At 39.0% G+C, this 16,265-nt stretch overlaps 1 protein-coding gene across 4 annotated transcripts in view; it reads right to left on the minus strand.

Annotated features, from left to right (window-relative positions):
- LOC124619064 (phytanoyl-CoA dioxygenase, peroxisomal-like) overlaps window positions 1-16,265 on the minus strand; it is a 110,937-nt gene that overhangs the window by 14,870 nt on the left and 79,802 nt on the right. For all 4 annotated transcript variants that reach the window (XM_047145398.1, XM_047145401.1, XM_047145396.1 and 1 more), the window contains exons 7-8: window positions 5,112-5,246; window positions 3,074-3,211 (exon numbers count right to left, since the gene is read on the minus strand). In XM_047145398.1, the coding sequence (XP_047001354.1) occupies window positions 3,074-3,211; window positions 5,112-5,246 (273 nt within the window). The remainder of the gene's footprint in view (window positions 1-3,073; window positions 3,212-5,111; window positions 5,247-16,265) is intronic.

Below are 16,265 nucleotides of genomic sequence, written 5' to 3' on the forward strand. Positions count from 1 at the left end.
TACTTTAAGCGTCTCATTTCCTAATCTAATTCCTTCAGCATCACCCGATTTAATTCAACTACTTTACATTATCCTCTTGCTTTTGTTGATGTTCATCTTATATCCTCCTTTCAAGACTGTCCATTCCGTTCAGCCGATCTTCCAGGTCCTTTGCTGTCTCTGACAGAATTACAATGTCATCGGCAAACCTCAAAGTTAATACTTCTTCTCCATGGATTTTAATTCCTACTCCGAATTTTTTCTTTTGTTTCCTTTACTGCTTGCTCAATAAAGAGATTGAATAACATTGAGGATAGGCTACAACCCTGTCTCACTCCCTTCCCAACTACTGCTTCCCTTTCATGCCCCCTTGACTCTCATAACTGCCATCTGGTTTCTGTACAAATTGTAAATATCCTTTTGCTCCCTGTATTTTACCCAGGCCACCTTCAGAATATGAAAGAGAGTATTCCAGTCAACATTGTCAAAAGCTTTCTCTAAGTCTACAAATGCTAGAAACGTAGGTTTGCCTTTCCTTAATCTTTCTTCTAAGATAAGTTGTGAGGTCAGTATTGCATCACGTGTTCCAACATTTCTACGGAATCCAAACTGATCTTCCCCGAGGTCCGCTTCTACCAGTTTTTCCATTCGTCTGTAAAGAATTTGTGTTAGTATTTTGCAGCCATGGCTTATTAAACTGATAGTTCGGTAATTTTCACATCTGTCAACACCTGCTTTCTTTGGGATTGGAATTATTATATTCTTCTTTAAGTCTGATGGTATTTCGCCTGTCTCATACATCTTGCTCACTAGATGGTAGAGTTTTGTCAGGGCTGGCTCTCCTAAGGCTGTCAGTGGTTCTAATGGAATGTTGTCTACTCTGGGGCCTTGTTTCAACTTAGGTCTTCCAGTGCTCTGTCAAACTCTTCATGCAGTATCACATCTCCCATTTCATCTTCATCTACATCCTCTTCCATTTCCATAATATTGTCCTCAAGAACATCACCATTGTATAGACCCTCTATATAACCTTCCATCTTTCTGCTTTCCCTTCTTTGCTTAGAACTGGGTATCCATCTGAGCTCTTGATATTCATGCAAGTGGTTCTCTTTTCTCCAAAGGTCTCTTTAATTTTCCTGTAGGAAGTATCTATCTTACCCCTTCCTCTGTAAAGATATCAATCCCTAATTGATGACGTATGTCTTATTCTCTTTCTTATGTAGAGGGTACATAGCTGTGCAGTTCCCGTCTTCTGGCATCAACGTGATATGAAATAGAATGAACAAGTCAGGTCTGTAATAGGGGAGGCGAGTGTTCAACTTCGTTTTATTGGGAGAATTTTGGGAAGTGTAGCACATCCATAAATGAGACAGCACACAGAATTCTAGTGCAACCCATTCTTGAGTTCTGTTCTAGTGTTTGGGCTCCCCATCAGGTTGGATTGAAGGTGGGCATTGAAGCAATACAGAAGTGTATTGCTAGATTCATTGGTGGTAGATTATATTGCCACACTAGTATAACAGAGATGCTTTGTGAACTCAAATGGGAATCCCAGGAGAGCAAGACACAAATTTAGAGAACTTGCGTTTGAGGCAAACTGCAGAATGATTCCACTGCAGCCAATATATATTTCGTGTAAGGACCAGGAAGATAAGCAATGAGAAATTAGGGCTCATACATAGGCTTTAGGCAGTTGTTTTTCCCTCTTTCTATTTGCAAGTGGAACAGGAAAGAGAATTATTAGTATTGGTACGTGTACCCTCTGTAATGCAGGCTGTACAGTGGTTTGCAGAGTATGTATGTACATGAAGATGTTGTCAGAATCCGAAATGCATTCCATTAAAAGAAGGCACACCAAGATGTGTATGCCACAGGCACTAAATCAGGTGGGGCCTTCCACCAGCCAAACTGCCATGTTTCAAGGGGCTATGTCCAATTTGGGAGAGGTCAGTGAGACTTCGGTTCAGCTTTGCCTGGCAGGAGAAACATGACAGAATATTCGGCCTCACAGTCAACAGTTTCTTATCCTTCAGTTCCAGCCACTCTTCCACTGACATGACCATCTGTCTCAACAGCTAGTGTAAAGAAATATCTAATTCCTGCCACTCCTACAAGCCTTCCTGACTGATTTATCAGCTTTACTTGTGTTCTGATGTGCCCCAGTACCATGCAAAATGCCAGTTCCTTTCTAAGCTGTTGTAGCATTTTTTCAGCTGGGTGCATTTGTTGGAACAGTTGAAGAACACTACAAAATCTGGAGCAGATGACAAACTTTATTACTTGTATTACCTCATCTGCTACACTACATTCAGAATTCTGTAGAAATGTACATGCTATGTGCCAAAATTCCTGGTAGGTGGATTCTGAAAGCATCACCAGGTGAAGGGATTCTCCCTGTTTTAACTAATTTGTTTACACAATCTTAAAATTGTATAGTATATCTCAAATGCTACAAACCAAGGCTCTAAAAATCACATTTGGAGTGTTTTCCTTTCTAAAGTTATATGAATTTAAAACAACTCTGGGACACTTAAGAAGCTAAGGAGACTATTTACTTCTTTCTTGGAATAAAACATTAATATCTGCCACATCCAGTTCAAAATGATACCTCTTTCCATAAATTGCAGTACAGATGGCATGTTAAGTGACTGCGCTCACATGTAGCCTTTTGTTGCGCGGGATATGATATGCCAGTGGTTGAATTTCACCGATAGGAGGTGAGTGGATGGGTGGGTGTCTGGGAAAAGTCATGGACCTGTCTTGTCTCTTTGGGGATGATCTGTGAAGTGCATAATTGGATGTAGAGGTGGTACTGGGTTGGACTGAGATGTTGGACGAGATGGGTAGGCTTCAAAATACTACTTTGGAGGATAAGGATACAATTTTTGGTCGGATATTCCTCATCTCAGGATTTGATAAAAAGTACTTGAAGATCTGGCAAAGAATATGGCCAAGTTCCTAAAGGCCAGAGAGGTACTGTGTGATAAGGGGAGAACTGATCAGAGAGGGTTCACTTTGCAGGAGTGTTGTCTATGGGCTCTGTTTCTAAATTTGTTTCTAAACTAGTTTTTTCTTGTATTTTTGTATAACATACCTGGTAGGTGAGTTCCACACCTCTGCGTTTTGTGATTTCAAGTACTTCCTGAGCTATGTTTTCTTGTGTTGTTCCTCGTACGTCTATGTAGTCGCAGTCCGATGCAGCATAATGGCAAGAAATTGCTTTTCGAAAACCCTGGGAAAAAAAAAAGAATACACTTTACCAAAGTGTACTCAGACAAAATCTCAATAACAGTAAAACAATACTAGAAAATTGCAACACCAGGGTCAAAAACTTGTGATGAAAAATATTTTCACACTTTCATCCATGCATTCATTTATCCATTATTTTCCAAACCTCATATCAAGGAGAAGTTCCTCCAGGGATGCTAAATGAATCAAAGGAAATACAATGCATAGAAACTTAACTCGTACACTGTATTAACAAAAAACTGCCACTGCATTTTTAATACTATTTAGCCTTATGCCACCATAAATTAAACATAGTAAATTAGAAGAAAAGCCATTACCCTGCATTTGGCAGACAAAACATTTAAATCTTCGTAATTACTACAGTCAGAGTTAAATGAGTCGGACAATTACTCACAGACACCTGAGCTGATTTTCATTATGGTAACTTACCACTCCTAGCAGGCTGTAAGATAAAGTGGTCCAAGAAATTCTGATAGCAACAATATACTTATCTTTTGAATTACAACTGTGTAACTGTTGAGTGTCAGTGAAATCGTATAATTAATGTACAAGCAGTATCCTACTTCACACTTACACAGAAATGTAATGCAAGTCCCATAATAACCATGAAACTCAAATGATTTAATAATGACTTTTGGCACTAAAGAACTACTCACTTGCAAAGAAAATTGACAGAACATAGCTCCCACGGGTGACAAAAAAATCATATCAAAGGACAATGACAAGGCATGCCAATGTTCTGAAATGTTCAGTTCACTGAAAGTGTGTTCCCAATACACTTGTAGTGTAGATATAGGTAGGAATACTCCAGATGGAATGAAGGAGATTGTAAATATCAAATATCTACGCTTTATTAACAGACACTGAGGCATACAAAATGCCTGTGTACATGACACAAGCCAAAAGCCAACTGAGTCAGAGATTGCTGCTACAATGTAACTGCAGTATTGCCTAAGGAATCTCCTCACTGGAACACCTGACTGCTGCCAGGCTGGCACATACGTGCACGACTCATCAAATTGTCTACCAAAATGCCACTAAAGTTCTTCTTAATAGAGGCACATTTGCTGGAAAATGGGACTAATGTAGCGTAAGTATATATTACAACAAAAACAGTCAATTTTTGACAAAAAAAATTAATTACATAGATAAAAGATCTACTCACCAAGTGGTGGTAGAACACTCAAATAACAGAAGGTTTTAACTAAGAAAGCTTCTTCGGGCAGAAGGGTTGAAGGGGAAGGAAGAGGGGTGAAGGAAAAGGACTGGAGAGGTCTAGGAAAAGCAGTAGATTTTGGGAAAGTCACACAGAACTGCTGGTCAGGGGAGACTTACCAGATGGGATGAGAAGGAAGTATATATTAGGTACATTACAGGTTTATTCATAACAAATTATAAAAATTGTTCACTAGTTATTGCCTGAGAGTGATTTGATAGAAGTTTGTAATCTTAACCATTTTATTTAAATTTTCAACACTACCTTAGGGCACAGTGACATTCACTAGCTCAATGATTAATAACGCTAATGTTCATTGGAACTTTTACTATATCACAGAAAAGGCTTTTTAATAGCTGCTCCTTCCTAGAAATGAAACAGCTGACTTGTTGTCTATCTCTGGAGGTTCTCACAGAGAGACTTAAAAGCACAAAATTTGAATGAATTAGTCAATGAACAGACATATATTAGTTCATTTTAACAGATGAGTTACATTTTAAATATGAAATAGACTAATTTATTGTGTTCTTAAAAATCTACATATCCATAGCAACTTTTGGCTACAATTTGAAATAAGTAACTTTGTGTATCATGTAGTGGAATCAAAGTCACGTTCATAAATAGAAAGCAGAAATATTCAGGTAGGTACTTCAAGTGCTTTACTAACCTGTGTAACATTAATACCAGATCCGTGAATCAACAATGGATGGAAAAATACCGTATCACCTTTTTCCATCTCAACAAAAATCTTTGGGTGGTTATCGTACCCCTTGATTCCATGAAAAGCTTTGTTGACACCATTCTGAAAGGAAAAAGGAAATATAACTTTTTTTAAATCATTAATTTACTGCATGTACTAAATCTCCATTTTAGAATTTCAAACTAGAAAGTAAAAAGGATGAAATGAAGAACATCTCTAAGTGAGCAAAATCTAACTTTACTGCAACATGATCACTGTAGAATGAAAATATTTCAGTGACAGTATGAGATCTTTGTTACTTGACTAGCTTAGTGCCTGTTGCTTCACTTGTGTAAACTGTATGGTGTGCAGAGGTTTTTTTTTTATTATTTAATCAAATTTTTATGTTATTCACAAACTGCAACACCTTCGAAGCTTTTCATGCTAATTAAGGACATATAAGCATTGTCTTTCCTGAATGTAGAAGGAGTCCAAAGTTTTTGTTAATTATAGCTTTTCTGTTTTTGTGGAGATATTTCCATATAGCAACTTTCATCCCTTAACAAATATTTTTTTATATCTGAACGAGAAGTGAAACACCAATTTCCTTAAATTTAGCTTTAACATTTTTTTAATGTATTGAAATATTTTCTTAAAAATTTTTATCCCTTACTGCATACCCTTAGGGGCTGAATTTTCAGGAACACTGAAACACACATTTTTTTTTTTTTTTTAATTTCTTACTGAGAAGTCAAATACCAATTGTCATAGATGTTACCTTAAAAATCCTTTAGTAATTGTGTATTTTCAAACAAACTTTCAGCCACTACTTTACCCACTTAGTGGTTGAACACGTATTTTTTATTTTTTGGCTGAGAAACCAAATACCAGTTTTCATAGTTCTAGCTTCAAAATTCCTTTAATAGTCACATACTTTCAAAAAGTCTCTCATGCCCTATTTCACAATTTTGGACAATCCCTTCTTAAATAATGCCTCCAGTATAAGATACAAATCCTCTCCAAATTTCAAGTTTCTACACTTAGAAATATGGGCTGAGTGGCAATGAGTCAGTGAATCATTCTGACTCTTTCACCCCCTTCGGAGTTGATTTTCCAAAATCAGTGATACGTGCATTTTTTCATCTCAAACCATGAACCTAATTTTCAAAGATTTAGCTTTGAAAATGCTTTTGCAATGAAATATTTTCATAAAATGTTCCACCCCCTATTTCATGCACTTATGAGCTGAATTTTCAAAAACAGTAATGTATATGTTTTATTTCTAACAGAGAACCAAACAAATTTTCATAGATTTAGCTTCAAAACTGCTTGCACAATGAAATATTTCCATAAAAACTTTCATCCTCCATTTCACTCCCATATGGGTTGAATTTCCAACAACAGTGGAACACGTACTTCTTTATTTTTAACTGAGATGTCAAATTTAAATTTTCATAGATTTAGCTTTAAAAATGCTTTCAGAATAGAATATTTTCATAAAAAATCTCGTCACCTATTTTACCTCCTTGGGTTCAACTTCCAAAAACATTGAAACAATTTATTTTTTATTTGTAACTGAGAAGTCAAATATAGTTTCAAAAAACATTTTCACCCACTATTTCGCCCCATACGGTTAAATATCCAAAACTGCTGAAAGACCTATTTCTTTATTTCTGACCAAGAAACCAAATACAAATTTTCGTAGATCTAGCTTCAAAGTTGCCCTAATAGTGACATTTTTCAAGAAAACACTTCATCCCCTATTTCACCCCCTTAGGGTTGGATTTACAAAAAATGGCTTCCTAAACAATGCCTACAGTATAAAATCCACACTTTCTCCAAATTTCAAGTCTCTATCCTTAGTGGTTTGGGCTGGGCAATGTTGAATCAGTCAGGACTGCCTTTTGTGTATTGAGATAATGAAAGCTTTAGCAGTCACCGGTCAGGACTGGATGATTGGATCAAGACTACAGTTTTAAACAACATTTAAAATATAGAAATAAAAATGGAATAAATATAAAAAATAGAAATTAGTATTACACAGGGTGTTACAAAAAGGTACGGCCAAACTTTCAGGATACATTCCTCACACACAAAGAAAGAAAATATGTTATGTGGACATGTATCCGGAAACGCTTACTTTCCATGTTAGAGCTCATTTTATTACTTCTCTTCAAATCACATTAATCATGGAATTGAAACACACAGCAACAGAACGTACCAGCGTGACTTCAAACACTTTGTTACAGGAAATGTTCAAAATGTCCTCCGTTAATGAGGATACATGCATACACCCTCCGTCGCATGGAATTCCTGATGCGCTGATGCAGCCCTGGAGAATGGCGTATTGTGTCACAGCCGTCCACAATACGAGCACGAAGAGTCTCTACATTTGGTACCGGGGTTGTGTAGACAAGAGCTTTCAAATGCCCCCATAAATGAAAGTCAAGAGGGTTGAGGGGAGAGCGTGGAGGCCATGGAATAGGTCCGCCTCTACCAATCCATCGGTCACCGAATCTGTTGTTGAGAAGCGTACGAACACTTCGACTGAAATGTGCAGGAGCTCCATCGTGCATGAACCACATGTTGTGTCGTACTTGTAAAGGCACATGTTCTAGCGGCACAGGTAGAGTATCCCGTATGAAATCATGATAACGTGATCCATTGAGCATAGGTGGAAGAACATGGGGCCCAATCAAGACATCACCAACAATGCCTGCCCAAACGTTCACAGAAAATCTGTGTTGATGAGGTGATTGCACAATTGCGTGCGGATTCTCGTCAGCCCACACATGTTGATTGTGAAAATTTACAATTTGATCACATTGGAATGAAGCCTCATCCGTAAAGAGAACATTTGCACTGAAATGAGGATTGACACATTGTTGGATGAACCATTCGCAGAAGTGTACCCGTGGAGGCCAATCAGCTGCTGATAGTGCCTGCACACGCTGTACATGGTACGGAAACAACTGGTTCTCCTGTAGTACTCTCCATACAGTGATGTGGTCAATATTACCTTGTACAGCAGCAACTTCTCTGACGCTGACATTAGGGTTATCGTCAACTGCACGAAGAATTGCCTCGTCCATTGCAGGTGTCCTCATCGTTCTAGGTCTTCCCCAGTCACGAGTCATAGGCTGGAATGTTCCATGCTCCCTAAGATGCCGATCAATTGCTTTGAACGTCTTCCTGTCGCGACACCTTCGTTCTGGAAATCTGTCTCGATACAAACGTACCGCGCCACGGCTACTGCCCCATGCTAATCCATACAGCAAATGGGCATCTGCCAACTCCACATTTGTAAACATTGCACTGACTGCAAAGCCACGTTCGTGATGAACACTAACCTGTTGATGCTACGTACTGATGTGTTTGATGCTAGTACTGTAGAGCAATGAGTCGCATGTCAACACAAGTGCCGAAGTCAACATTACCTTCCTTCAATTGGGCCAACTGGCGGTGAAGCGAGGAAGTACAGTACATACTGACAAAACTAAAATGAGCTCTAACATGGAAATTAAACGTTTCCGGACACATGTCCACATAACATCTTTTCTTTATTTGTGTGTGAGGAATGTTTCCTGAAAGTTTGGCCATACCTTTTTGTAGCACCCTGTATACAATTAACATTCAGATCTAAGATAGTCAAATGGACAACCAACTTTTTTTTTGTGGAAAGTGTCATCGCATTAGTTGACACTTGCTGAGTACGGAGTGCTACAGAAGACAAAAGGACAAAACTCCGTTGAAGTCAATGACTGCCCCAACCAGTACACTAAGAGTTAATGAACCCAGCTGTCTATGTTTCCCTTTGTACACATAGCTGAGTACCCAGAATTGCTCAGTTACTCAGTTACTTATTCATCCCAAACTTATGGTGGACGGAAAAAGGGATGAAATCTGCCTGTACAGTAACAAGAAATTTAATTTACATACATAAATAATTTAGGAGTGACGGTGATAAATCACCAAATAACGGAGGTGTTTTGCCAACAGCACACAAAAAAGACCGGAAACTTTTCAGACAAATCTTTTCTCAAGGTAGAGTACAGGTACACACAAATCTGTAGAGTTACACAGTGCCAACCGCCTACATGATGCCGTGACTGCAGTTCTGTAGCTCGAGTGGTATAGAGACTGTGTCAGGTGGACTGGCCTAAGGGGAGGAGGTGGGATGTGGGAGGGAAGGCTGATTGGGAGGGGGGGGGGGGGGGGGGGGTTGAGGCTGATGGCTTGGGGGGAGGCAGCAGTTTCAGAGGGGCAGGAGAGCATCACAGGCAGCGACACTTAATGATGGTGACGTGGGGACTGGGCTGGGCGGGGTGACTGAACAGAGGCTGCGGGTGCAGGGTGTGGCACAGTGGAGTGGCGAGTTGTTAGCATTAACTCCTAAATTATATACCTTATACCAGGACTTTCCATTACTGTATTAATTTATTTTATTGTTTTTAGGAAGGATAAATACAAAATACAAATCATAAAGTAAAATCTTCTACAAACTCACTGTAATATAAGTTTCATTCTTCAGAAACAAGGGAATAGTCGGGACTGCCCCAGGGAAGTGTGACAGGCCCACTCTTGTTCTCTACACACATTAATGATCTGACAGATAGGGTGAGCAACAATCTGTGGCTGGTTGTTGTTGATGCTATGGTGCACGGGAAAGTATTGACATTACACGATTGTAGAAGGATACGGCATGATTTTGACACAATTTCTATTTAATGTGACGAATGGCAGCTTACTCTACATGTAGAAAAATGTAAGTTAATGCAGATGAGTAGGAAAAACAATCCCGACACGTTCAACAACTGTATTAGTGGTACGCTGCTCGATAAAGCTGTGTTATTAAATATCTAGATGTAACATTACAAAGCAAAATGAAATAGAATGAACACATAAGAATGGTAGTAGGGAAGGCAAATGGTAGACTTGTGTTTACTGGGAGAACTTAAGGAAAGTGTAGTACATCTGTAAAGGAGATCACATATAAAACACTAGTGTGACCCAATCTCGAGTACTGCTCACATGTTTGGGATCCTCACTAGGTCGGATTAAAGGAATACACAGAAACAGTTCAAAGGCGTGCTGCCGGATTTGTTACCAGTAGGTGCTGTCAACACGCGAGTGTTGTGGAGGTGCTTTGTGAACTCAAATGGGAATCCCTGGAAGGAAGGCAACTTTTTTCAAGTGAAGCGCTATTGACAATATAAAGAACCAACATTTACAGCTCATTGCAAATGATTCTGTTGCCACCAATAAACATTTTGCATAAAGACTGTTAACATACAGCGACTGCCTCAAGGAATATTTTCTTTATTTTCAGAATAACACTCTTTTTCCATCCTTCTATCAACATAAAGATAAAATCATTGATAGGTTGTTAATTAATGTAGTCCACACCAAACAATTTTGAAACCCACCATTTATTTAAGCAAAGCTGTTACAAGAACGAAAGTTCACTCTCTTTAGAGCCCCTTCGTCTGACAACCAGCTGAAGTGTACTTACAGGTTACAGTGGCGCTCCCACTGCATGCTGCTGTTAGCAATTTGTTATCATAGTCTGCAGCCAGTAAGGTAATAGTAAAAGGTGGTTGTTGTTGTCTTCTGTCCTGAGACTGGTTTGATGCAGCTCTCCATGCTACTCTATCCTGTGCAAACTGCTTCATCTCCCAGTACCTACTGCAACCTACATCCTTCTGAATCTGCTTAGTGTATTCATCTCTTTGTCTCCCTCTATGGTTTTTACCCTCCAAGCTGCCCTCCAATATAAAATTGGTGATCCCTTGAGGCCTCAGAACATGTCCTACCAACTGATCCCTTCTTCTAGTAAGTTGTTTCACAAATTCCTCTTCTCCCCAATTCTATTCATTACTTCCTCATTAGTTACAATGATCTACCCACCTAATCTTCAACATTCTTCTGTAGCACCACATTTCAAAAGCTTCTATGCTCTTCTTGTCAAAACTATTATCGTCCACGTTTCACTTCCATACGTGGAATCTAATTCCCTCAGCATCACCTGATTTAATTCGACGACATTCCATTATCCTCATTTTCCTTTTGTTGATGTTCATCTCATATCCTCCTTTCAAGACACTGTCCATTCTGTTCAACTGCTCTTCCAGGTCCTTTGCTATCTCTGACAGAATTACAATGTCATCGGCAAACCTCAAAGTTTTTATATCTTCTCCAGGGATTTTAATTCCTACTCCAAATTTTTTCCTTTGTTTCCTTCACTGCTTGCTCAATATACAGATTGAATAACATCGGGGATAAGCTACAACCCTGTCTCACTCCCTTCCCAACCACTGCTTCCCTTTCATGTCCCTCGACTCTCATAACTGCCATCTGGTTTCTGTACAAATTGCCTTTCGCTCCTTGTGTTTGACCCCTGCCACCTTCAGAATTTGAAGGAGAGTATTCCACTCAACACTGTCAAAAGCCTTCTCTAAGTCTACCAATGCTAGAAAGGTAGATATGCCTTTCCTTAATGTATCTTCTAACTTGAGTCATAGGATCAGTATTGCCTCTGTGTTCCAACACTTCTACGGAATCCAACTGATCCTTCCTGAGGTAGGCTTCTACCAGTTTCTCCATTCGTCTGTAAAGAATTTGTATTAGTATTTTGCAGATTGTGAAGGGAGACGAAAATTTAATAGTCATGGGTGACTGGAATTCGAGTGTAGGAAAAGGGAGAGAAGGAAACATAGTAGGTGAATATGGATTGGGGGACAGAAATGAAAGAGGAAGCCGCCTGGTAGAATTTTGCACAGAGCACAACATAATCATAACTAACACTTGGTTTAAGAATCATGAAAGAAGGTTGTATACATGGAAGAACCCTGGAGATACTAAAAGGTATCAGATAGATTATATAATGGTAAGACAGAGATTTAGGAACCAGGTTTTAAATTGTAAGACATTTCCAGGGGCAGATGTGGACTCTGACCACAATCTATTGGTTATGACCTGTAGATTAAAACTGAAGAAACTGCAAAAAGGTGGGAATTTAAGGAGATGGGACCTGGATAAACTGAAAGAACCAGAGGTTGTACAGAGATTCAGGGAGAGCATAAGGGAGCAATTGACAGGAATAGGGGAAATAAATACAGTAGAAGAAGAATGGGTAGCTTTGAGGGATGAAGTAGTGAAGGCAGCAGAGGATCAAGTAGGTAAAAAGACGAGGGCTAGTAGAAATCCTTGGGTAACAGAAGAAATATTGAATTTAATTGATGAAAGGAGAAAATATAAAAATGCGGTAAGTGAAACAGGCAAAAAGGAATACAAACGTCTCAAAAACGAGATCGACAGGAAGTGCAAAATGGCTAAACAGGGATGGCTAGAGGACAAATGTAAGGATGTAGAGGCCTATCTCACTAGGGGTAAGATAGATACCGCCTACAGGAAAATTAAAGAGACCTTTGGAGATAAGAGAACGACTTGTATGAATATCAAGAGCTCAGATGGAAACCCAGTTCTAAGCAAAGAAGGGAAAGCAGAAAGGTGGAAGGAGTATATAGAGGGTCTATACAAGGGCGATGTACTTGAGGACAATATTATGGAAATGGAAGAGGATGTAGATGAAGATGAAATGGGAGATACGATACTGCGTGAAGAGTTTGACAGAGCACTGAAAGACCTGAGTCGAAACAAGGCCCCCGGAGTAGACAATATTCCATTGGAACTACTGACGGCCGTGGGAGAGCCAGTCCTGACAAAACTCTACCATCTGGTGAGCAAGATGTATGAAACAGGCGAAATACCCTCAGACTTCAAGAAGAATATAATAATTCCAATCCCAAAGAAAGCAGGTGTTGACAGATGTGAAAATTACCGAACAATCAGTTTAATAAGCCACAGCTGCAAAATACTAACACGAATTCTTTACAGACGAATGGAAAAACTAGTAGAAGCCAACCTCGGGGAAGATCAGTTTGGATTCCGTAGAAACACTGGAACACGTGAGGCAATACTGACCTTACGACTTATCTTAGAAGAAAGATTAAGGAAAGGCAAACCTACGTTTCTAGCATTTGTAGACTTAGAGAAAGCTTTTGACAATGTTGACTGGAATACTCTCTTTCAAATTCTGAAGGTGGCAGGGGTAAAATACAGGGAGCGAAAGGCTATTTACAATTTGTACAGAAACCAGATGGCAGTTATAAGAGTCGAGGGACATGAAAGGGAAGCAGTGGTTGGGAAGGGAGTGAGACAGGGTTGTAGCCTCTCCCCGATGTTGTTCAATCTGTATATTGAGCAAGCAGTAAAGGAAACAAAAGAAAAATTCGGGGTAGGTATTAAAATTCATGGAGAAGAAATAAAAACTTTGAGGTTCGCCGATGACATTGTAATTCTGTCAGAGACAGCAAAGGACTTGGAAGAGCAGTTGAATGGAATGGACAGTGTCTTGAAAGGAGGATATAAGATGAACATCAACAAAAGCAAAACAAGGATAATGGAATGTAGTCTAATTAAGTCGGGTGATGCTGAGGGAATTAGATTACGAAATGAGGCACTTAAAGTAGTAAAGCAGTTTTGCTATTTGGGGAGCAAAATAACTGATGATGGTCGAAGTAGAGAGGATATAAAATGTAGGCTGGCAATGGCAAGGAAAGCGTTTCTGAAGAAGAGAAATTTGTTAACATCCAGTATTGATTTAAGTGTCAGGAAGTCATTTCTGAAAGTATTTGTATGGAGTGTAGCCATGTATGGAAGTGAAACATGGACGATAAATATTTTGGACAAGAAGAGAGTAGAAGCTTTCGAAATGTGGTGCTACAGAAGAATGCTGAAGATTAGATGGGTAGATCACATAACTAATGAGGAAGTATTGAATAGGATTGGGGAGAAGAGAAGTTTGTGGCACAACTTGACCAGAAGAAGGGATCGGTTGGTAGGACATGTTCTGAGGCATCAAGGGATCACCAATTTAGTGTTGGAGGGCAGCGTGGAGGGTAAAAATCGTAGAGGGAGACCAAGAGATGAATACACTAAGCAGATTCAGAAGGATGTAGGTTGCAATAGGTACTGGGAGATGAAAAAGCTTGCACAGGATAGAGTAGCATGGAGAGCTGCATCAAACCAGTCTCAGGACTGAAGACCACAACAACACAACATTTTGCAGTCGTGACTTATTAAACTAATAGTTCAGTAATTTCACTGCTGTCAACACTTGCTTTCTTTGGAATTGGATTTTTACATTCTCCTTCAATTCTGAGGGTATTTCACCTGTCTCTTACATTTTGCTCACCAGATGGTAGAGTTTTGTCATGGCTGGCTCTCCCAAGGCTATCAGTAGCTCTAATGGAATGTTGTCTATTCCCAGGGCCTTTTTTTTACTTAGGTCTATCAGTGCTCTGTCAAATCCTTCATGCACTATGACATCTCCCATTTCATCTTCAAGGTAACCAATGAGAATTGTTCAATCTTATAATCTTGGTTGTCTCAAATACTTGGCTGTTTCTTCCAAAAAGTCTTGACTTCTGGGGTTGTGGTTATGTTGCTGAACTGTCTTGGAATCTAATATCACAGCATAAATTATTGCAAGTGAAACAAGCAGCTATGGAATTTATAATTTTTTCTGCCACAAATATATGACTGTTTTTTTCTAAATGTCGTAATTTCTGAGGTTTCTAACAACCCTACCACAACAAAGGTCAAAATTTTAATAACGATTGTGGTGTTGCTCACGCTGCTAGATACTGCATTATCGAGCAACAACAGTCATATTATGTGGCTGGTGTCATTAGAGCACAGTTAATAGTCATTTCATGTAATAATGAAAAAACTAGGCACTCATCTTTTTGTGTTTCCCACGCTGGTCTTGTCGTAAAATCATGACTCAATCGTTGAAAATCTAGGTGGTTATGATTCCAAGCTCGGATGCAAAGAGGCCTAGGTTTTATTCTGCTATATTCAAAGGTTTTGTAGATGTGCTTCTCCAACCATTTTTGGAGATTAAACCTTTCAAAGTTAGCACAATAGTGATGTAAAAAAAGCAATCAGCACTCCGAATTTAAGTTACACTCCCTTTTAATTGCTTTTATTGCAATATCACGTGACACACAAACATCACTTCACAATACAAAACATACTTGAAAACATCTTTCTCACATTTTATAAGCCAACTACAATATGTGTCTTTCCAACATGATGTCCAAGACTTGACCTTCTCAAGGTCCGACTCTCTAACAAGGTAACAACTAACTAACTAATAATCGCTTATGCACCCAAAAATCAGAGTTACAAGTATGTCAAAGATCATAGTGACAAAAGAAAGAATACACATAAGAATAATATCATTGCAATATAAACATATCAATGTATCAAAAGTGAAATCAAATTTGAATGTTGTCTCAGAAATGTGTTAAGTAGTTAACAGAAATACGGTAGAATATTACTGGTACCGAGAGGTTCAGATGAGGTGCCGTAATGGTTACATAATTCAAGTACCATTACAGGTTGTAGTTACATTTGACATCTAATAGCCCGGCTTAATTTGCTGCGAATTAAACAAAACACAAGCTAACTTCATTTACAAATTATAGGACAAACGAGCAATGCGACTGCCAACCCACATCAAACACTTTATTTGTCATGTTTACTTTCCATCATTCGTCACACAAACTGTTACCAGTAGCAGCACGCAACACAAAAGCAGCGGTATGTTGTAAGTTCACTTTTACCTGACATGCACAATGGGAAGAGAAATTACATCTGCCTTTGCATTTTTCAAACAATGGAAAATCCAGGATGGAATGTAACAAATGAAAATAATCAACCTTTGGCAAAATAAAGTAATTGCACAGATAAAAAAAATCTACTCACCAAGTAGCGGCAGGAGCAAATACAGACACAAAAGGTTAGGTTTAACTTATGCAAGCTTTTGGAGCCAGTGGCTCCTTTTTCTGGCAGAAGAATTGAAGGGGAAGGAAGAGAGGTGAAGGAAAAGGTCTGGACAGGTTTAGGAAAAGGGGTACAGTTTGGAGAAGTTACCCAGAACCCCACGTCAGGGGAGACATACCATCCAGTAATGACACAACTGAATTAATATAGGCAAAGAAATCATCCCTACCATTTTCAGAGATGTCACCCTCCCTACATTTGTCTCAAAGGATTTAGTGGAAAAACAGAAAA

This window comes from Schistocerca americana, chromosome 1 (genome assembly GCF_021461395.2).
Source record: "Schistocerca americana isolate TAMUIC-IGC-003095 chromosome 1, iqSchAmer2.1, whole genome shotgun sequence".
Lineage (NCBI taxonomy): Eukaryota > Metazoa > Arthropoda > Insecta > Orthoptera > Acrididae > Schistocerca > Schistocerca americana.